We start from the raw sequence: 20,965 nt of genomic DNA, 5'->3' as shown, positions 1-20,965 counted from the left end.
CATAATGGTCATGGATGGTTAAAAAAAGAAGGGTTTTGTGGCAGAAAAATGCTTTCATATTGTGCTGTAATTTTACAGATTTTTTTAGTACATCATGCACACATCCATCTGTGTCGGTCTCCATTTTTATACAAAAAATTACTCTGAACTATATTAAAGAGTTAATAACATGATCTGATATTTTTGAGAGTAGGAAAATGATTGATCATATTTACTATTTCACCAGACACAAAAAGAAAAATGACCAAAATGAAAGGCTAAATGATTGTAGTTTATTGTTATTTTAGATGTCTGATAGCCATTAAAATACACATTTCCAAATGTCTTTCCTGTAAATAAAATTTACAAAGAATCTGCATCATTTTTACAATTATTTACACAGTCTAAAAACTGTTGTGGGATGAAGTAGTAATATTGAGTATAGTGTGCTTATAACTTAATTTAAAAAACACAAATTCAACAAAATTCTGGTCTGTGACCCCAAATTTGAATGACACTGTTGATTCTCTGCACCACAATTTTATTTCACTTGTTAGAAGTGACTTAGATAAATGGCTTCCTTGCTGCTTGCCTTTTCCTAGAGTTGAGGATGGGGATCTGCTGGCCATTAGGTAGATGAAGACAATGGCTATGCTATTGTCGCAAGCAAGATCCTTGTGTCTCACTGGCGACTGACAGCACACAGCATATGAGGTGATGGAGGGAGGGTGAATCCCACAGCTGGTGTGAGATCCAGTTCATCCTCTGTAAATCCAGGAGGAGGAGTGAAACGAAAGCGCTGAATGAGGGAGGTGAAGAACAGGAAGAGCTCCATCTTAGCCAGACTTTCACCAAGACACATTCTGCGACCTGCAAGAGCAAAAAGTTCACAGGCATTTGAATTCTGCCTGTGCAAGTGTAAATTATCTCAATATATGACAACGTTGTTTATACCTGCAGAAAAGGGCATGAAGGCATCTCTCCTGACAAATTTACCCTCCTTATCCAGGAAATGAGAGGGGTTGAAAGTGTGTGGGCTCTCCCATTCACTCTCATCATACAGGACAGAGGTTAGAAGGGGAAACACAATAGTTCCCTGTAGGCAAAAGAGCAGATCATGTCAAATCTTATAAGTACACAACAGTTTCAAGTTATGGGATGTGAATCGAGAGTTCTATTAAAAGATATTATTGTAGCTGAATACTGAAAATGTAGCTGACCTTTTTGATAAAGAATCCGCGGAAGGTGACGTCTCGGCTGGTTTGGTGAGGAAGAGACATAGGGACAATATTAGCCAGTCTCTGAGTCTCGTGAATGACTGCATCAGTGTACGGCAGGTTTTTTCGATCATCGACACAGACTTGACGACTTCCTACTACTTGTTTCAGCTCCTCGTGGACTTGCTCTGTGGACACAAAAGAAAGAAATGCCTTTCTCTGGCTTTGGCTTTCCTTCTCTCTATCAAGTGCTGAAATGTCAGTGAGTCCATAACAGTCAGTGAGTCTGTCCTACTGTATATGTATATATGGCATTACCACATCACATATACAGTATGTGGTATTTTTTATCATATAGTTTCCTTTGAAGTGAGTCTTGCATGTCTTATCCAGTTCCTTACCCTGTACATGTGGATATTTAGCCATTAACAGCAAACCCCACCTCAGTGTGGCTGCTGTGGTGTCAGTACCAGCAGCAAACAGGTTGGTCACTGTGAATGTCAAGTTCTCCTCATTGTAGTGAGTGTCCAAAATGCAAGAGTCCTAAGAGAAATAACACTCACATATTGTTATAAAACATAAATGTTAAATATTGATGCCCTTTAAAATAAAATGCTGTCTTACTTCTTCTTTCTGTTTCTGAAGCAGAAAACAGTCCACAAGCCCTCGGCACGATCCAGGCTCCAGCGTCTCTTTCAGGCGCTTGATTAAATCCTTTATATCGCTGATATTCATTTCAACATTTTTTAATATGGCCTGGCGGGTTTTTATCCAACTGAACAACCTGGGAAACATGTTATAAAGCTGTGAAAACAACAGTACAAAAAAATTTATGTCAAGTAAGTACACTGAATTATTAGATATACAATCAATAAATTCTAGTTTACATTAAATTTTACATAAAAAATTAATGTCCATACAGTATTATGCTTTTCATTTCTATGACAGCAACACTGTCTTGTATTGTTTGAAATTTGCCTCAAAGAAATCATTAAAATAGTTGCTGCTTGTTTGTGGGGCTTCCTGCATTCGGTTTTGTAATTCATAAAGGAAAATGAATGGGTTGAGAATGAATTGGCCATTAGAGAATATCCCATTTCTTGACCTTAAGAAACTCAGGTTGTTTTTGCACTATATTTTGGGTCATCATCCATTTGCCCTGTGAAGGGCTGTCTGGTCAGTTTTGCAGTATTTAGTTGAATCTATATACTTTACAGTTCATCCTGCTACTTAATATCAACAGTCACATCATCAATAAACACTAGTGGCCCAGTTCCACTGGGAGCCATACATGCACATGCCATAAACACTGCCTTCATCATGTTAGACAGATAATGTGGTACGCTTTGGATCATGAGCAGTTTCTCTCTTTCTCCATACTTTTCACTTCTCATCATTCTGGTACAAGTTAACCTTGGTTACATCTGTCCAAAGAACTGTGGCGGCTCTCTTAGATGTTTTCTGGCTAAGTCTAATCTGACCTTCTTGGTCTGAAGTGTAATCAGTGGTTTGCACCTTGTTGTAAGCCCTCTGCGTTGCTCCTCTTGAGCTGGTCAGTGCATTCATTCTTTCTTAGAATGAGCCAGATTGTAGATTTGGCCTCTCCTAAAGTTTTCACTGTCTCTCTAAAAGGTTTATTTGAGGTTTTCAGCCTAAAGATAGTGCAAGCAAAGGAGGCTAACATCTCTTTTGACCTCATATTTAAAATCCATGACAATTACAGCAAAAAGCTATAAAATACAAATTCAACATTATCATTCAACTTCAGATATTATGTCTGCTGTATTTGTTATAAAATAACAAGGGAGCAGGCCATGAAACTGATTGTCAGCCAACTGTACCATTAATTAATGGTGGTGTACAAAGGCAAAAATACAAAAATTGTGCCTTTTTCCCCAACATTATTGCGGACACTATAGGCACATAGATATATAGGACCAGATTTATTAATGGCAGTGCCACAACTCTGACTCTGTCCTCTACTTCTTCACTAAAACCTCATCCCCAATGTTTAGAGCCTTGTTGAATTAGGGAGGCTTGTGTGCCTCCCAGAGAGCCATATCAGTGATGCCTTTAGCCCCTGGTATCTCTGTTCAGACAGGCAGGTCAGCTGCCCTCATTGAATTTCCATACTCCATGTCTTCAGCCAACAGCGCACGCATAAAACCTATGCTTACACTGCAATTAATTTAGTTAGTTGTTTACTTACTCCCTCATCAGGTCTGTTCATTGTTAACGGCTAGTATAAGCTGCTTTTGGTACATTGTACTCCCCCTCCCAATCAAATTTATCCCCCTAATATTTTTTATTATCCAAACACGGTCAGTCTGCTGAATCATATTTCAAAAGGTATACAAGCTTAGAGTGAGATATAACATGATATGATATGATATGATATGATATGATATGATATGATATGATATGATATGATATGATATGATATATGTATGAATGAATACAAAACCTCATACATACCATAACAATAAAAAATCCCCAACAATAGGCCCACTGATCTCTGTATTCTCATCTGTGGATTTATGCGAATGCATGTAACTTGACCCACTTAGTAAGTCTGAATCAGCATGGAAACAGATGCTGTTTGCCATTACCACACTGCACTACTTTAGCAGGATCAGTTTAGACCTCAGTCTTGTGCACACTGGTAATATTAGTCAGTTTGAATCTTTTGTGTAATTCAGTTTAGAAACAGAGTTGAGTCAAGAAGCAAACCTGGATTGATGCAGAACCTATGAGCGATATGTTTTGATTGGTTCGCTTCACCATGTTTTTGAATACGAGGTCACTGTAGTCAAATCTGCTTCCATACACAATAGAGGAGATAATGTTGGATGTTGCATAATTTATTGGAAGTGCTGTATCAAATGGTTTCTCTGTGAATTGACAGCGAGGAAAAGATTAAGACATGAAAAACTCAATTTTATGCCAATTAAAAAATTTATATAAATAAAACTCAACATAACTTACATTGGCTACTAAAAAACTGATGATTTTAATGTAGCTTATCATTCTCTGTAGAAAGCAGGTGTGCTAGTTTGGAAAATCTGATTTTGTTTAGGTCCTGGTCATTGGATCAAGACTGCAACAATGTGTTATGTTATCACTTACATGCTAGCATCATACCTTTGTGCTCTTCAATCACTTGAATCAGATAGCCACACTCCTCCAAGATTTTATCCTGGGAAAGTCTCTTTCCCATCCCAAAGTCCTTGAGGGTGGTGAGGGCAAAACGTCTCAGCTCTTTCCATGATTCTCCATTTGCAAACAGAATTCCTACAAAAGATTACATTTTAGAAGGTCGTCTAATTACAGTTTACATGACAGATAATGGAAACTTTCAATCCTGATTCTAAAGGTTCGGAAGCTGTACAATGACTATGAGTCTTATCTAATATGAAATGTAAATAAAATTAGAATATAATGATTTGCAAATGAAATATATTTGCTTTAAATTTTACTGTGAAATATTTAAAACACAAGGTATCAAGTGAAAGTGAGAGATTCTTTTTTTTAAATATATTCTCATTTTAAAAATTGGAGCTACCAAAATATTTTAAAAGGTTCAGACATGTTTACCACTCTGTGTTTGGGAACTTGGAACAGTTACATTTACCTATTGTTTTTAAAATGACTTAAATGGCATCGCAGGCCACTGGGACCTGTAATGTCAGATCATCTCAGCCTCTCTGGGCTCCTATTTTGTAGAAAAACAAGTTACTAACAGCCCTCACATACCAGATTTTCTATTGGGTATTTTGTTTTATTATTTATTACAACTTTTCCAGTCTTGTGTAGGTCTTGTCTTTACTTTCTTTTTAAAAAGTTAAAAAGCATGCCACCTAAGGTTTTAAGCCACCAGTAAGGAAAGACTGAAAATAGGCACTTACTGTAGCTTTTCAAAAATGAGAACAGGAATGCGGAGAACAACACTAGAGGCCAACTTCAAGCCAAGTGCACAAGTCACCATCAAGTGTGAGATGCTCTGTCACCATTGCTGTTCTGCATAGGCCTGAACCCCCTCAGCCAAGTCATTAAGAAAACTGGCTACAAATACCAACTACAGAATGGAGCAAACATCAGCCACCTTCTCTACATGGATGACATTAAGCTGTGTCCCATGAGTCAATGAGATATTGATTCACTGATTCATACAACTAGGATCTATAGCAGTGACACTGGAATGTCATTTGGACAAGTGTGGTCAGATGGTAACAAAGAGAGGGAAGGAAGTTAGAACTGAAGGCAACATTGCAGACACTGAGGACAGCTACAGTATCTTGGAAACCTGCCGGCAAATGGGAACAATTAAGAAACCGCTAGGAAAGCTGCAACCGCCAAGTGGCTCCAAGTACCTGCAGAGAGTAAGACAAGTCCCGAAGAGTCGGCTGAATGGAAAGAAAAAGATCCCAGCAATCAACACCTACACCCCAACAGTTGTCAGATACCCTGCTAGGATAATAAGCTGGCCAAAGGAGGGGATAGAAGCCACTGACATCAAGACAAGAAAACTCCTTACCATGGATGGAGGGTTTCACCCCAAATCCAGCATCCTGAGACTGTACGCTAAGCAGAAGAAAGGAGGCTGAGGACTAGTGAATCTCAGAACCACTATCCTAGATGAAACATCAAAGATCCATGAACACATCAGGAAGATGGTCACAAAGGATCATATGCTTAGTGAGTACTTCAGACAGTAGAAACCAGAGAAAAAAGAGGACAATGAACAGAAACCATCATGGAAGGCCAGGCCTCTGCATGGCATATACCACCGGCAGATAGAAAAAATGGCAGATATTGAAAAATCCACTTCTGTTCATTGACTGAGATCCGCCTATTGGTGACCTCTGCTGTATACTATGCCAGCCACTTGGTCATGTTGTTCCATGTATGTCCTGCCTGCTAACATCTTGCACCCTGCTTTTATGTGCTGGATTGTCTCAGGGGCATCTCTGCACAGCCTGCACCTGGTGTCATGGTCCTGGGCTGTCCCCAGTGTTTTTGTGTTTGTGGTTTAAGGTTTGTCAAGTTCTTGTGTCTTAGACTTGGCATCCACTTCCTGTTTTATTTTGGTAAAGTAAAGTTTCTTGTGCAGTGTGCTTAGTTTTACTTCCCCTTGTCTCGTCACTGTCATGTTCAGCTGTGCTCCTTGCTGTTTCCACTTTCCCTTGTTATCCCCAGGTGTATTTAAGTACTGTTTCCTCATTGTTGATGTTGTCTGGTGGAGTATTTTGTTTCCATGCCTTGTCTTGCTTTTGGATTTTGCTCTCGGTCTGGTTCCCAAGTGGATTTTTATTTGTTTTCCCGGGGAAGCAGCCAACCCAGCCCCTAACCACTAGCCAGTCCCTACCCCAGGCAGGGTGCATGAAACCAGGGTATGGGAAGACCCGCCCACCCTCTCCTCCCACTCATCATGATTGGGGTGATGTGAGTGTATGTAGTGGGAAGAATGTGTATGACTGTGTGAAAGCTACAGTGCTATTAAAATTGGAGGGACAGATGTAGCATGAGCACTGAGTAACAGCACCTATCCACACCACCCCCCGAAGGCCCTCAGTGTCTAAGATGGAAATAAAATTGAGGAGTAGGTAACAGTGAACAGAACAGTGGGGCTACCTCAGCAGCTCCACCCACCCCCCAAGGCCCTATGTGTATTATGACGTGTTGTGAGCCGCATGATGTAATCTTTTTTTTTTAAAAAAAGGTGGGGGGAGACGTCATGCAACACAGTGAGCAGAGCCAGAGTGGCACAAGTCCCCCCCCCCCCCCCCCCCAAAAGACCCTACGTATGTGTGATGTGTTGTTTGACAGGGTGGGAGGAGGGGAAGGGTCAGGATACATATGACCGGGAGGTAGAAAACTACCCACGGAGCGAGAGAGCCAGCAAACTACTGGCTCATTACCCCAGTTCCCTACACTCAACCGCAGGGTAGGGAAGGCCGGCTCGGGGTCTGAAGTGGCCACACCCCGAGGGCATGACCATGCTCAAGGCCAGCACCTACTACCCACACTGCAGACAAATTGTAATGATTTGTATTGTAAAGGAATATCATACCATAACCTTGGTTCAGATCATTAAATATCAGGGAGATGCCTCGCTCTCCAAACTCGTCTGCATAGTTGACCAGTGCCTCTTTGACTGCCTCATACCCAGCCAGGACGACGACTTTGTTGGTTCCAAAATGAACCGTAAATACAGACCCGTACTTCCTTGAAAGCTGACAAATAATAAATTAAGCTAAATCCAAATGAAATAGCATTAAATATATTTGCAATTTGTTAATAAAGTAGCTTCTTTTGAATAAGGAGATTGGCTAATTTACCTCACAAAGAGTTTTGTAGGGTCTCTTGAGATCAATTTGCAACAGGTTGCCAAGCAGAGGCAGAGGTCTCGGTCCTGGGGGTTCCTTCCTCCTTTCCATAGAGATGTAATTGATAGAGATAAGAGAAAAAACAAACAGGAAAACAGCAGCTCCCAGCACAGTGGTGGAACTGAAGAAGATAAAATCCACAAAAAGTGCCATTTGCTCTGGTGTTGATGGTAAAGCCCTGTGTTGTCCTTGCATGCAAAAACCTGTTATGTGAACATTACCACAGAGCTTTCTTGCAGGGACTGGTGTGACAGGCCTAGTAATCATCTCCCCGCCCCTCTGGGTTCAGTAATAGACATTTGAGATGCACAACTCAAGGGAGCAAACTAATTAAAAGAACTTGTTTTGCCAGTTTAAGCAAAAGATGCCCAACCCTCAAAAAGACCTTACATTATCTTTTTTCTGGGGGTAGGACAGTCAGTAATGTCTCAATTATTTGTTTATTTGTGACAAATTAAATTAAAAATATTTTGTGTTTCTTGGTGCTGGTAAGGTTAATAAGCTTTGATTGGCAGGCGTCCTCTACACACAGACCTGTAGATTGGTGTCTGTTAGAAATCACCTCTGTCAACTGGACCTCCACATTGTTTGTGCTCATGTTGGGTTTTGGAATATTTTAATGCAGTTATCCAACAAAATTTATGGCTTGATATGTGGCACAGATCATCCATTAAGTTTGAGTGGAATCCTTAATTAGTCCGTCACTTGACAGTAACAAGCAGGAATGAGTGTTTGTGCATTGCACCCATACAGTTTATGGATCGTAGGTTGTTAACCAAGCTTCCGTTCCACTGTCTCATAAAAATATATGAAAATTTTTGGCTCCAGAAAATAAACTTGGAGGCCAAGATGGACCTTGGGGCTTCAAAATGCAGAATTCAGTAAACTACTTGATCTAATGTGTTTAGCTACATTCCTACCAGTCTCATCTATGTTTCATGCAGTCGTGTTAGGTTTGGAAATTAAAAGTACTGTAGTTCAGTGGCATTGGTGGGTGATATCCCATGCCCCCTGTAGGCACACCCCTGTAGCAGGGTACACTAACTGTGCTTGATTTTGCTTCCACTCTAGTCTACTTGTTCTACACACTGCTCTTTTTTTCTTGTTTCTCTGTGCACATAGGTTATGCAGTCCAGCGGGATACTTATGATTATTTGATACAGTACTAATGTAAGTCATTGCTTACTCATTTTTCTTAAAACTGTTTTGTTGTGGAGGAAAAAAAATGTTAGCATGTATAAACCGATTCTGAAACACATCAGCTATAAAGCTCTGCAGGCCATTTTCAGTCCTGCACATCTGTGTAAATGAATCACATTAAAAGTTGCCTAGCAGTAGGTCAAAAGTCATGATAAAGGGGTGTTATCACTCAAAATAAAATGAACTCGAACCCTTTTTCCACTCTGGTTGCATATCTCTGCATGCAAATACATTCAGGAAAAAAAGCAAAAAGAAAATGATAGCATAAGTAAAAAAAAGATGCAACACTGGACTTTGCAACGTTTTGCATAGAGCATTATTTAATTTAAAAAGAGTAGCGATACATATAGAGTTGACAAGGACCATACTGTACCATGGTACAGTAGGGTACACAATTACAATGATGTAAATTCCCTTTTTTAAATTTGATACACCATATATCATCATTAACACATTCTTTGATATCAGCAGCACAAACCTTTCATATTTTTCTACTTGTCTGACAATGCGGTTATTTCAAGTCACACACGTAATGAGAGGTGATTTGTGCAAAAACACAGAAATAAAAAAGTAAAAATTGCTGAAAACCTCTAAGGAACATAGCAGTGTTTTTTTTTTTAGGAATGTCAGTGTTTTGTTTAACATAAAGAAAGCACTGTGAATCATATCAAGCTGCTATTAAAACTGACAGAATGCTTTTTGTGTAAGACAGTATACATTCATCTCACGTCTGTGGAGCGCTTCTCTGAGAACAGAAATGTCAAATGAATGAGTTAATGTGATTATAACCCCAGATTATAAAAGCATAAGAATATGTTTCTCATCAACGAGCAGGAATTAAATTCTGGAGACATTAAAGGTCATCAGTGTCTTGGTTTTGAACATTTCGTGCTGCCGTGCTCTCTGTTTCTATCAGTCACTGCTCACACACATACACAGGTGTAGCGTGTGAAATGCATAGCTGCAGGAAAACAAGAACGATAAATACACCAAAATGTTCTTGGTCAATTTGAATTTAAAGACCGAGTTTCACTGCAACAATGGCAGCAGCAAAATCTCCTGTGTCACAGAGTGGGGTTTTTATTTTCCTTCTAAGCAGCTTCCATGTAAACGGTAATGGCTAATATCCACATAGTAACGCGCTGTTCCTGTACTTTGTTTGGCAGCTAAAACAGGAGCGGAAAATTGAGATGTAATAAAGGCGCTAAGAACACACTAATTGTACTCTGTGGATTAATCCTCAGGACGGCCTTCTATTGTTTGCTAGCAGCTCTCTGCTCTCCGAGCATCGTGCATTTTGTAAGTCGTATTTTACGCATGCATTCATTAATTATTCCAAAACAGTCTTTACACGAGTAAATGGTTTTACTACCATGAACACATCACATTATGTACATCTGGCAACAACATTAAGAGGCTCCTATGGATAACCAGTCTTTCTTAATAAGGGCAATATAAAGAAAACCGGAACCCTCACTTGTTGGATAAGGCTCAAAGGTGTGCAACAACTACATAATCGAATCAGCTGGAATGATCCATTCTCTTGCAGTGATTGCAAAATAAAGCACAAATTTTTGCACACACATAAAGTAATAAAAGTCATAAATAACAAAAAGACAGTCTGTATACACACACACACACACACACAAACACACAAATAAACCCTGTCGCACACATCATAGTAGTGGTATTATCTAATGAGTGACGCCGTTTTCTTTGTTTGACCTCACTAAAAAAGAAAAAAGCTGCAGAGTCACTTTAATCACCTCACAATCAGAACTGTTTTTTCTAATTTTACACAACATGATGACAAATGGCATGTGTGACCATCAGGGTGATACAGTAAAAGAAATGCTGAAGATGGTGTTTGCCACTGGCCCACTGAGTGTGTGTCCGTGTTCAAGGTAAAAACGGAGCTGGAGACGAAGCACGTTCTCCTCCAGCCTGTGTCCACACCTGGCGGTGTAACTGAGGCAACTCCGTGTGCATGGGCCATATGCACGCAGTGTAAAAAAAATGAGCAATGGGATGGACAGATTCTTCCCTCCACCTACTTCCCCTCACTCTGTGTGCAGTGCTGAAACTGGGCAAAGCTAAGGAACACCTGCTCCAGTGATATCTGACTCACGCAGTAGTCTTCAATGCGGTATTTCTCTTTGGCTGCCTCCAAAGTACCAAACACCTAGATGAGAACAGGAAAAGAGAGGACATGGAAAGATGTGTTGGTAATGCATCTCTGGTGCTACTGAAGATCACAATTGATACCTTAAATCTGCATCAATTGAGCAGAGAAAAAGAAATATACCTTTTTTTAATGTGTATTCAGATACCGGATAGCTTTTAAATACATGTTTCTTAACAGTTTTTTAGTTTTTCAGTATTTTTGAAGCCTTATATGTACCATGAAGTACTTCCATACCATTGCTTTCTACACTTCACATTATGTATTACAAACAACAATAACCTAAAGCTTAACTATTGCTGAAATGTCATAAATTAAAGTTATGATGTGAATGCTGCCTTTAAAATTAAAAAACACCCATTAAGATGAAAACTGTACCAAATCAAACTATAAGGGGACTAGAAAAACATCTGGCCTAAACAGTGTAGTTACTCGTTTGTCCAATAGAGGGAGATCTAACACAGCACAAGTGCAGGGATGCTTTTTTCAACACTTCACTTTTGAGCAATCTAATCTACAATTTATGCAGGTTAATACAATTCAAAGTGCTTTACAGATGACTAAAAAAAAACAGGTTACTGTACCTGTGCCCAAGTTAGTGTTTTGTCAGTCAAATGGTAATGCACCATTCCCTGGTGTTCGTCCTTAAGCTGACTTCCTGTTGTGGGAGAAAACTGACACTTAGATTTCCTTTGTCATTCTTTTACTGTGAAAGATCACTTTAAAAATAATACATCTGACTGTGGAACTCTACTTAAAAATCTTATGAGGTTACCAGCCTACTTAAGTGTATCAATACTGTAAATGAGCTGCTTGTGTTTTGTTGTTTTGCAATATAAGAGCACTGTGACAGAAAAAAAGGTAAAATTATGGTACAGTGTTTGTATCCATTTGTGACAGATTATAAGAATTTAATTGTTTGCAACCACAAAAGCAGCTCCAGTAGACAATTAATTATTACTAACAAGAAGCTCTTTGGATTTAATGGCTTCTGTTTTTTCTTGGAAGAGTAGAGTACATTTCTGGCTGTTGTACACATTTTTGACACTTTCACCAAGTGGCAGCAAACAACTACAACAGGTATAAGTTACTTCCACTAATTTCCTAATTTTTTTGATGAGTGCTCTTTATAGTTATAATAAGACATATTAAAAGAAATCAACTGGGTCTGACCTGGGAAGGTGCTTTCAATGAAGTCTTTAAATAGCAGCAGGTCACTGTCCTCAAATTTAGGTTCTACATGTACTTTAGCCAGCAGTGTGTAGCCACTGCCAAACTTGCTCTTCAGATGTTGGGGACTCCCGAGGCACTTGAACTGACCACTGACCATCACTGCAAGCCTGGTGCACAGGGCTTCACACTCCTCCATACTGATGAGTGACCATATCAGGGAGACAGGTAGAGGTGTAAGTATAATGAGACTGAGAAAACCAACTTCTTGCAGCTGACTTCTACCATATTCTATAAAGCATACCTATGAGAAGTGATGATAATGGCCTTGCCAGACTCCCGTGTGCGTGTAACAGCATCCCACAGCAGCCTCCTGGCAACAGGGTCCATCCCGGTCGAAGGTTCATCCAGGAAGATGACAGGAGGCCCACCAATCAGAGCCATCCCTGCACTCAGCTTCCGCTTGTTGCCACCACTGCATGTGTGCATTGTGCCATGTTATTACAAACACTCAACAAATTAAAGCATTCTTCAGGATAATATGTCTACACTCTCTCCAAAGATCTACATACCTGTAACTACGGACCAGTTTATCAGCATGAGGCTCCAACAGCAGGGAACGCAGGACATTCTCCACACAGCCAGACACACATTTCTCTGGGATTCCTCTGAGCCTGGCATACATACTCAGAGTTTCTCTTCCTGTCATGTGGTCCAATACAGCATCAAACTGAGGACAGTACCCTATGCGCTGCTGCACCTGCAATCCAGAGATAAATGCTTTTGTGTATTGAAAGCAGTGCGATTCAACAAAGATTTTGTGGATTTCCATCAAACACTTCTCCGATCTCCTTCCCATTTACCTTCTTAATGTCTCTCCGGATGCTGTATCCATCAATGAATGCATCTCCAGATGTAACGCTCTCATCGCCTGTCAGCATCTTAAAAGTTGTGGTCTTCCCTGCTCCATTGAAGCCTAGGAGGCCAAAACACTCCCCTTTTCCGACAGCCAGAGACAGCCTGTCCACAGCCAGAAGACTCTCCCCACTGCTGTACACCTGTGAAGAGGAGATAACAGTGACACATACATTTCAACACTGGGACACTCTTAGTATTCAAAAAACACATAAAGACCTTTGCCAGTAAGCAAAAGGAAGCTGAGCCACTTACTTTGCTGAGCTCCTGCAGTATGAGGGGGCTACCAACCATAGATTCTACTATCGGCTGGCATTCCAGAACCCGCTTCCTCTCATCGGCCACATCTCTGTCCTCTGGAAGCAGCGCTGCATCTTCTATTATAGGCAGCTAACAAACACACCCAAACATGTGAGCTAAAAATGTATCAACCAAAAAGTGCATTACACTATCTGCACCTGACAATAAAAGGGGTCATGCAGTACATATATCACATATCTATGTGCCTTTATGAATAAGAAGACTTCAACTTAGCTCAGTTACACAGCAGAAACATGCTTCACCTGCAACTATGAGACCCTTAAAAGGGGCATTTAGGATCTCAGGGTTTGGTAAATAGCTGCTTTAGGAAACACTGGAACTGTCTTTGCAATGTGAATCACTGATATGAGTGGTCTGTGTGAAACACAACAAAACAATCATTTTAGAGCTAGACCTGCGCAACAACATGGCCACTAATTAAATATTGGCATTAAAATGTAACAATATTAATAATATAACCATAAGATTATAATTCAGTTGGCATAACATAAAGATATGGATAATATAATGTATAAATATGCACCATTAGACAATTAGTGGGAGTGACAGTAGCCACAGCCACGGTCAGTAGCCAAACAGGCATCATTACCTTGTGGCGGTATTTATAATATAAATGCATTCCAACTACCATCAATTAAACAGAATCCATAAGGATCATTACCAACTTCTTGGAATCTACTAGAGTAGCTTTGCATGATTGCATGAAGCTCAAAATAATCCTTTTACACCCTATATTGGGCCTTAGTGCCCATTAGTTTATCTTCTGTCTGAAACAAGTAATTTTAGGTGCTCAGACCTTTGGCATCTGAAACTGAGCATTTAAGGCAGTCTGAAGCCTGAGATTGAGGCTCACAGGGATTACGTGCAAATACGCTGATCTTATTATTTGAAATTTTGTCCATAGGCATTCACTGTTGTAACAGTCTACATATGTAGTTATCAGTGAACGACATAACAATACTATCTCGATGGTGCGCCACAATAGGCACGCATGCTGCTGCAATGCACCCTTGAGAAAATCAGCATGTGTGTCAGAGAGCAACTGAATAAAATGACACAACTGTGTCATAACTCTGACCTGCACCCTAAAAAGTCCACAGATTATGTTTTAAAAGTCAAACATGACATCTTTTAAAAGCCTTTTGCGTCTGACCAGCTGTCTAATACCAGAGTATCCAGCCTTTCATGGCAGACAAAGAAAAACCAGCAAATCTTCAGCACAAAGAAACAGAAAGTATGCAATGTCTCCTTTAAAAAAATGAGATTATTCAACTTGTAGAACAGCTACAGAGTACTTTTTCAATTAACTAATGCTTAATTTACTTCTGGTTTTAGCTTTCTTAAATTAGCAGCACAAATGATAATTTGTTATGCACTTTTTCAGTGTCAAATAATCCATGAATGCAGAGGTGATTATCAATTTTTGAACTACCTCAAGGGTATCTATTCTGGTGAAGCAGATTAATATATTTATCAATATTTAATTCATCCAAGTTGCAAACTGTTCCCTTGAAAAAAGAAAAATCAAAAAAAGTAACTTTCAGGCTGCTCTTCATTTCAAATTAAACAGGCTGGCTTGGCCGAGTTACTTAAGCTGATGTTCATAGAGTGTTAGACACTGTTTCTCTATCGCCTACACACCAGCAAATTCACTCATTTCACAGTGTTTTTAATAGGATTCAAATTGAAAAACACTGAAATGTGCTTTCCCACACAGGAATATTTCTTCATGAAAATAAACCATGAAGAAACGGCCCAGCCTTCTTAAGCGCCCTTACAATCCATCTACCTTTTTGCGTCTCCTGCACAGGGAGGTGAGAAGTCTCCAGAGAGTGCGGATGCACTGCAGCTCAATGACGAACAGCAGAATAATGAAGACCACACCCTGCACGGAAAAGGCCACGAGAAAGCGTCCCACGCCGGGCTCTGTCATAGAGAAGTAGTTCCGCTGGTATGTGATGTCTACAGATAGAAAAACACCACGTTATGTTAAGGAGGCAGATTTTACACAAGAAATCAGAGAAATTAATGTTTACTTTAAAAATAAAATCAACAAAAAAGCTGGATGAAAATAGGTTTACTCTTTTTTCTCATTACTTTTCTTTACCATAAATTAGCATAAATTTCCCCAGTGTAAACTTTTACTTTTACATAACTTTTGAATGTAAAAATCATGTTATAAATCAGTCTTGTAGGCAGTACTTACTATATTCCTTGCAGATTATTTCAGTGACAAAGCTGGAGGTGCAAAACGAGATGAATTCATAGTTCTGGTAGAACTGGCTGAAGGACATGCCCAGGCAGTAGTTTGGGAAGATCAGGAACACCTTATCTAGCAAGTGTGACAGATGCTGCAACTCCAACTCTGAAGAGGAAATATTATTTAAAAAAAAGGCATTTAACAGGATGGATTCTTTTTAAAGCATCCTTCATCTTTTTTTTTTCCCACGCCGACCTAGTGTGTGGAGATCCAGGGTTCTCGTCTCAAAAAAGTTTCACAAAACCCACTCCTTTCCGCAAAGTTGATCGAGTTAACCAGTAGGAGGTAAAATATAATTCCTCACTGGCTTCCCACACACACGTGCATATACTGCCTACTGTAGTCAGTGAGAGACAGAGCCAAGCCAGAAGCGCTGCTGCTGGGAGATGAGCCCTAATGCCAAACAGGACGACTAAGTCTGACTGGTCTGAGCATATACAAATACAGCTGTAAAAGGCCTGGTATACACTCATCTGACACTTTATTAGGTACATCTTGCTAGTAGCAACCATCAGAAGATGGGTGTACTGTGGGATAAACATCTTCAACAACAATACTCAGGCTGTGGTGTTTAAACAATGCTCAATTGATGGGGCTGAAAGTGTGAAAATAAAATATCCCCCACACCCTTACACCACCAGCACCACTGATACAAGGTGGGATGGTTTACACAAAATTCTGACCCCACCATCTGCCTGGTCTGATGGGTCTCAATTTCTGCTGGGACATATAATGTTTTTCCAATCTTCTACTGTCTAATTTTGGTGAGCCCGTGCAAACTGTAATCAGTTTCCCTTTTCTTAGCTGACAGTAGTGGCACCCGACGTGGGCTCCTGCTGCTGTAGCCCATCTGCTTTAGGCTTTGATGTGCTCAGAGATTCAGAGATGCTCTTCTGCATATATTGGTTGTAACAAGTGGTTATTTGAGTTACTGTTGCCTTCCTATCAACTTGAAGCAGTCTGACCATTTTCCTCTGAACTCTGGCATCAACAAGACATTTTCACCCAGAGAACTGTCGCTAGCTGGATATTTGTTTTTTTCCAGACCAGTTTCTGTAAACCCTAGAGATGGCTGTGTGGGAAAATCCCAGTAGACCAGCAGTTTCTGAAATACTCAGAGCAGCCTCTCTGGCAACAACAACCATGACACATTTAAAGTCACTTAAATCACCTTTCTTCCCCATTCTGATGTTCACTTTGATCTTCAGCAGGTTGTCTTGACCATGTCTACATGCTTAAATTCACTGATTTGCTGCCATGTGATTGGCTAACTAGATATTTGTGTTAACAAGCAGTTGGACAGGTATACCTAATTAAGTGAGCATAATATTCAGTGACTAGACCTGTTTATATTCACAGTGTCAGAGCATCAGCACCCACAGAGCGCTGCAGTATGGATTGTTAGCTGATATTACATAACTAGCCTAGTGTCGTATAGTGTGCTTAATTAGCATAGTTAAACCCTACATTGAGTTTGTGATCACCTATAATACCTTGCTGAACTAAATTCCTAATAACACTTAGAAGTATTTCCCATTATCATAAATGAAGAAGAGGACTAAACAATTCATTAAGTAACAAAATGTCATAATAATGTAAAGAAAAAAGCTTGCAACAGCAAAACCTTTAACAAAAATACCTTTGGTATTTTTAATAAAATAAACCTTAGCTAACATTCAATATTCTTAAAAAAGAAAAAAAAATCAAGCTGTTTGAAAAGGAGGGGTTGTGTAATTTGACCACTGACCATCTGTAACCTCTCTCACCTGGGATTGCCAAGATGGTTACAGCCAAAAAGGTACCAGTGCCTGAGATCATGTTGAAGATGGTGAGGCGTGTGTATGCACTAGCAGCAGTGGAGAACAGGAAGCTGAGCAGGTACATAAGAGGCACAACAGCCCAGCCATACAGCAGAAGTAACAACAAAACATCTATAAGGTGGTTGTTCTCTACAAAAGCGTCGATTCCAAAAGCCTGGAACACCACCTGAGAAAAAGAAAGAGGCATACAACAGATTCACAAACCGATACAAGCAGTCTCATCATCCCATCTGAGAATTACTGTAATACCAGATGTCATACTGACCAGCATGAGGACACAAGACAGCAGGAAGTTGACCAGATCCCACAGCAGGGCTGAAAACCAGAAGTTTGAGAGGTAGACGCCGCTGACCTGCTGCACATGCTTGGACTTGATAGAGGACTCAGTTACGAGCAGCAGGGCAAAAGTGCTTGAAAGGGAGGCCATCCCGTACATTAGGTTGATGGCAATGGCAAACCCTGTCTTGCCCCTACAGTCAGAGAAAAAGAGTGAGATAGTCAGACCACAAAACGGGAAAAGGTGGGAAAAGGTTGACAGCAGGGGGACATTTAAGAGAATGTGGGTGTCTTTCCATGTCCAAAGTCTTACTGCTATAACTCAGTTTGCATAAAAGATAAAAGAGTAAGTTATACTTCATAAATCAGACATATTAACCCTGTTATCACTCCTCTCTGTGTTTACTCATCCCATCATTGCAGAACAACATCATATTTCATGTGGAGTTCATGTTCTGGCTATCTGACAAGTGGTGCTGGTCTCTACCAACACCTCAGAGTTAATACTCAGCTGGTAAATGTTTCACTGTCTGTCTCACCCCCATTTGTTGTAGGCAGGCAGGCAGTACAGTGATCTTTTTGCTGTGTCCACAGTGAGAGAAACACAGAGTGTTTAGCTATGCACCGGTTTTACAGCTCCAAATGGCATGTACTGAGTTTGTTTCCTTTCTTTTAGGGCAACTAATGTCTGCTTCATGTAACAATGATGTGTCCCTCCTTTCTCTACTCACTCTGTAAGCTGGCTCTGCGCAGTCTCAGAAAGGTTGCGTGGCATGGGATAATTGGCCGTCTGGATGGAAGCATTCGGCCCTGCTATAAACTTGAACAGAGCATTGTCCACCATCATTAGTGCTGTGGCAGGTGTGTGGTAGCCCTCGTTGTTAAAGTAGGCCGTTGCTTCTGCAAAGTTGTTGCTGCTACCTCGGAAAGCAGCGCCCACCACACAGTGCTCGTTAAAGCTTCCGCCTTCTTCTTCTGCCTGAGTTAGGATGTAATCATTGAAGTCTACAGAGAGAATGAAGGCTTATAATCAGTAAATACTAAAAGTAAGCAGCAGCGTCACGCATTTGTCTTTCTCGTTATGCCTACCAGTAGCATTGATGAGGTTGCCTAACTGGGCAGAGAGCTGGGAATTGTATGCGTTTGCCAAGGCTGAAGTCTTGGGTCCTGCCCCAGGTTGCAGAGAGACAGGGACCCTGGTGGGACCGTAGCGACTGAGTTCCAGACTCAGCTTCAGGGCGTCCTTATGACTGGGAAAGGTGCGTGCCACAACTAAAGCTATAACAGTGAAGACCAGAGGGACCAGGAACTGAGCCACCATCACCTTCCAGTTTCTCCAGCTGTACAGCGCCCTCTTTAGGAACATGGCATAGAACTGTTGCAGATGTAGTCTGACCTGTTACAGGACAAAACAAAAACTTAAGTTAGCGGTGTGATTTTGCTAGAAATATGACGAGCATCGTTTTTGTTCCTCCGTCTTACCCCGGTGTTCAGCTTAATGTTGGAGCAGTCTTCTGAGACGAGTGTGCCGCTGTCTGTGAAGTCAGTGACATCAGTCAAGCCGCTGATGCTACTGGCATCATCCATGGTCCAGTCATGAGAGCGTCTCTCGTGTTGGTACTGTAGGGCTGGTAGCTGGATAGCCTGGATATCCAAACTAGAGTCCACCAGCTTTCCAACTCTGGAAATACAAATCAATCTTATTATTCACTGACTTATTAAAACTGCTTCACCAGGTCTCTTTAAAAAAACAAAAAAACAACAACAACGTGTTGATAGCTGCCATAAAATTAGTAAAAAAAAAAAAAATTTTTTTAAGTAAAATTAAGATAAATCAGTTATTTGCTAGCATAAATCAAATAGTGAACTGGTTATAATAGATACATGTGTGAGGAGAGAAGAATCGATCCAATCTGTTTAATTTTCATTCAGTGTCATTGCAGCAGCTCAGTATGGTGAAGACACCCACAGGCTGCTTGCAAATAAAGCCATTTCTGGGCCTCCTTACAATTCAATTATCAATGAGAGGCTCACAGATTTCCTTTGTGAGCATACAGTGTCGTTTCATAATCTTAACACACCACTTAGATGTGAAAGTTACTTTAAAAAATATGAAGAAAATAATAAATAAAAAGGAACATTTTAAAGCTTTTGAACTCTACATGAGCACAAAATAACTCCTACATAATGACCGTTAATATTTTAGATCTCAGGAAACGACCATTAAAGGGTGTTTTAGTTGTTAAAAAAAAAAAAAATTAAACAGCATTAAGGATAGCTGCATTGTGTGATGAGTAAAATACTGAATGCAAGAAGGAAGCTAAAGGACCAAATGCTCCAACAACAGCTCTTCTTGGTCATGTTTGCTGTAATGTGGAAGTGGCCAGAACACAATGCTGCATTTGCAACATGACTCATAAATAATCAGGCTGGGGCAAACACAAACATTAAACTCATGCTGAGGAAGGAGCGCACAGTGCAAGCCTTCTGCAATGGATGCAGTCTTGTGATCGTTGCCACAGATACACATTAAGTCCACAGGGAAGCAGAAATAACTGAATAAGCTGTGGACAGCTGGGACTACGCTGCATCAGAAAAAACAGTCAGGCAAGCATGTCAGCTGCAGCTCCAGTTTGCAAGTAAACTAAATTTTAAAAAATTTGAAATATAGCAAAAGGTGGGGTTCAAAGTTCTGCACATTCCAAAACAGATGTTCAGTAAAACACAAAAGATTCAGGCACTAAACACCTCATACCTCCTATTAAACCACTTTATTTCTTTATAATGTTAATATTGCTTTATATGCTAGAAGACATATCATTGAACATTTCTGCCCTTTACAGTAGATAAAATTCAGAGACCTTCACTGCTCAAAATTCAAAGAAAACTCAGCTGTAGGTGGAGCACTGTCCTGATATTCTGTGCAAAAGAAGGAGGAAAGGTCTGTACGCTGTTTAACCTCATTGATTTATACAAAAGTAATGCTTCAATCCACAGCAGAGAGAGGTATATCATAGCAACACTTGTGTACATTCCACCCAAGGCAACGCCCGAAGTTCTCCGTGAAACTGTTGCTAGGATACAGACTAAGGCCTCGTTTTCACGAGAACGATCCAGCGGAAACTGTATCGTTTTTATATTTTTGTTTTCGAAAAGTAACGCATTCAGATGGAAACGTCTTAAAAACAATCGCCATTCACACAAAACTGCAAGACACTGAAAACGCTGTAGCTCCCACG

At 40.3% G+C, this 20,965-nt stretch overlaps 2 protein-coding genes across 3 annotated transcripts in view; both read right to left on the bottom strand.

Annotated features, from left to right (window-relative positions):
- Nucleotides 1-303: 303 nt before the first annotated feature.
- On the bottom strand, nt 304-7,770 carry LOC115784896 (cytochrome P450 2K1-like). The gene is made up of 9 exons (XM_030736298.1): nt 7,535-7,770; nt 7,267-7,429; nt 4,338-4,487; nt 3,927-4,087; nt 1,821-2,000; nt 1,598-1,739; nt 1,200-1,384; nt 934-1,075; nt 304-849 (listed from the first exon to the last, which is right to left on the bottom strand). Exons 1-9 carry the CDS (start codon nt 7,733-7,735, stop codon nt 662-664), a joined length of 1,512 nt encoding a protein of 503 aa, XP_030592158.1. The 5' UTR covers nt 7,736-7,770; the 3' UTR covers nt 304-661.
- Nucleotides 7,771-9,094: 1,324 nt separating this feature from the next.
- abca3b (ATP-binding cassette, sub-family A (ABC1), member 3b) overlaps nt 9,095-20,965 on the bottom strand; it is a 32,115-nt gene continuing 20,244 nt past the window's right edge. Inside the window, exons 17-30 of one of the 2 annotated variants that reach the window (XM_030735823.1) lie at nt 19,209-19,407; nt 18,816-19,122; nt 18,458-18,731; nt 17,716-17,920; nt 17,397-17,616; nt 15,577-15,735; nt 15,160-15,332; nt 13,305-13,439; nt 12,998-13,192; nt 12,707-12,894; nt 12,439-12,609; nt 12,138-12,334; nt 11,549-11,622; nt 9,095-10,964 (exon numbers count right to left, since the gene is read on the bottom strand). In XM_030735823.1, the coding sequence (XP_030591683.1) occupies nt 10,833-10,964; nt 11,549-11,622; nt 12,138-12,334; nt 12,439-12,609; nt 12,707-12,894; nt 12,998-13,192; nt 13,305-13,439; nt 15,160-15,332; nt 15,577-15,735; nt 17,397-17,616; nt 17,716-17,920; nt 18,458-18,731; nt 18,816-19,122; nt 19,209-19,407 (2,629 nt within the window). In that variant the 3' untranslated portion in view covers nt 9,095-10,832. The remainder of the gene's footprint in view (nt 10,965-11,548; nt 11,623-12,137; nt 12,335-12,438; nt 12,610-12,706; nt 12,895-12,997; nt 13,193-13,304; nt 13,440-15,159; nt 15,333-15,576; nt 15,736-17,396; nt 17,617-17,715; nt 17,921-18,457; nt 18,732-18,815; nt 19,123-19,208; nt 19,408-20,965) is intronic. The other variant, XM_030735822.1, reaches the window with a different exon arrangement.

Source organism: Archocentrus centrarchus, chromosome 8 (genome assembly GCF_007364275.1).
Source record: "Archocentrus centrarchus isolate MPI-CPG fArcCen1 chromosome 8, fArcCen1, whole genome shotgun sequence".
In the NCBI taxonomy this organism is placed as follows: Eukaryota; Metazoa; Chordata; class Actinopteri; order Cichliformes; family Cichlidae; genus Archocentrus; species Archocentrus centrarchus.
The sequence above is the reverse complement of the archived record's forward strand: the minus strand, read 5'-3'. Positions and strand labels throughout refer to the sequence as shown.

Bases quoted from the DNA above. Each gene is read 5' to 3' on its own strand.
- LOC115784896 (XM_030736298.1), bottom strand. From the start codon at position 7,735: ATGGCACTTTTTGTGGATTTTATCTTCTTCAGTTCCACCACTGTGCTG. The intron at 1,076-1,199 runs GTCAGCTACATT...TTTTGCCTACAG, and splicing joins GCGGATTCTTTATCAAAAAG to GGAACTATTGTGTTTCCCCT. The intron at 850-933 runs GTATAAACAACG...TTGCTCTTGCAG, and splicing joins CTTCATGCCCTTTTCTGCAG to GTCGCAGAATGTGTCTTGGT.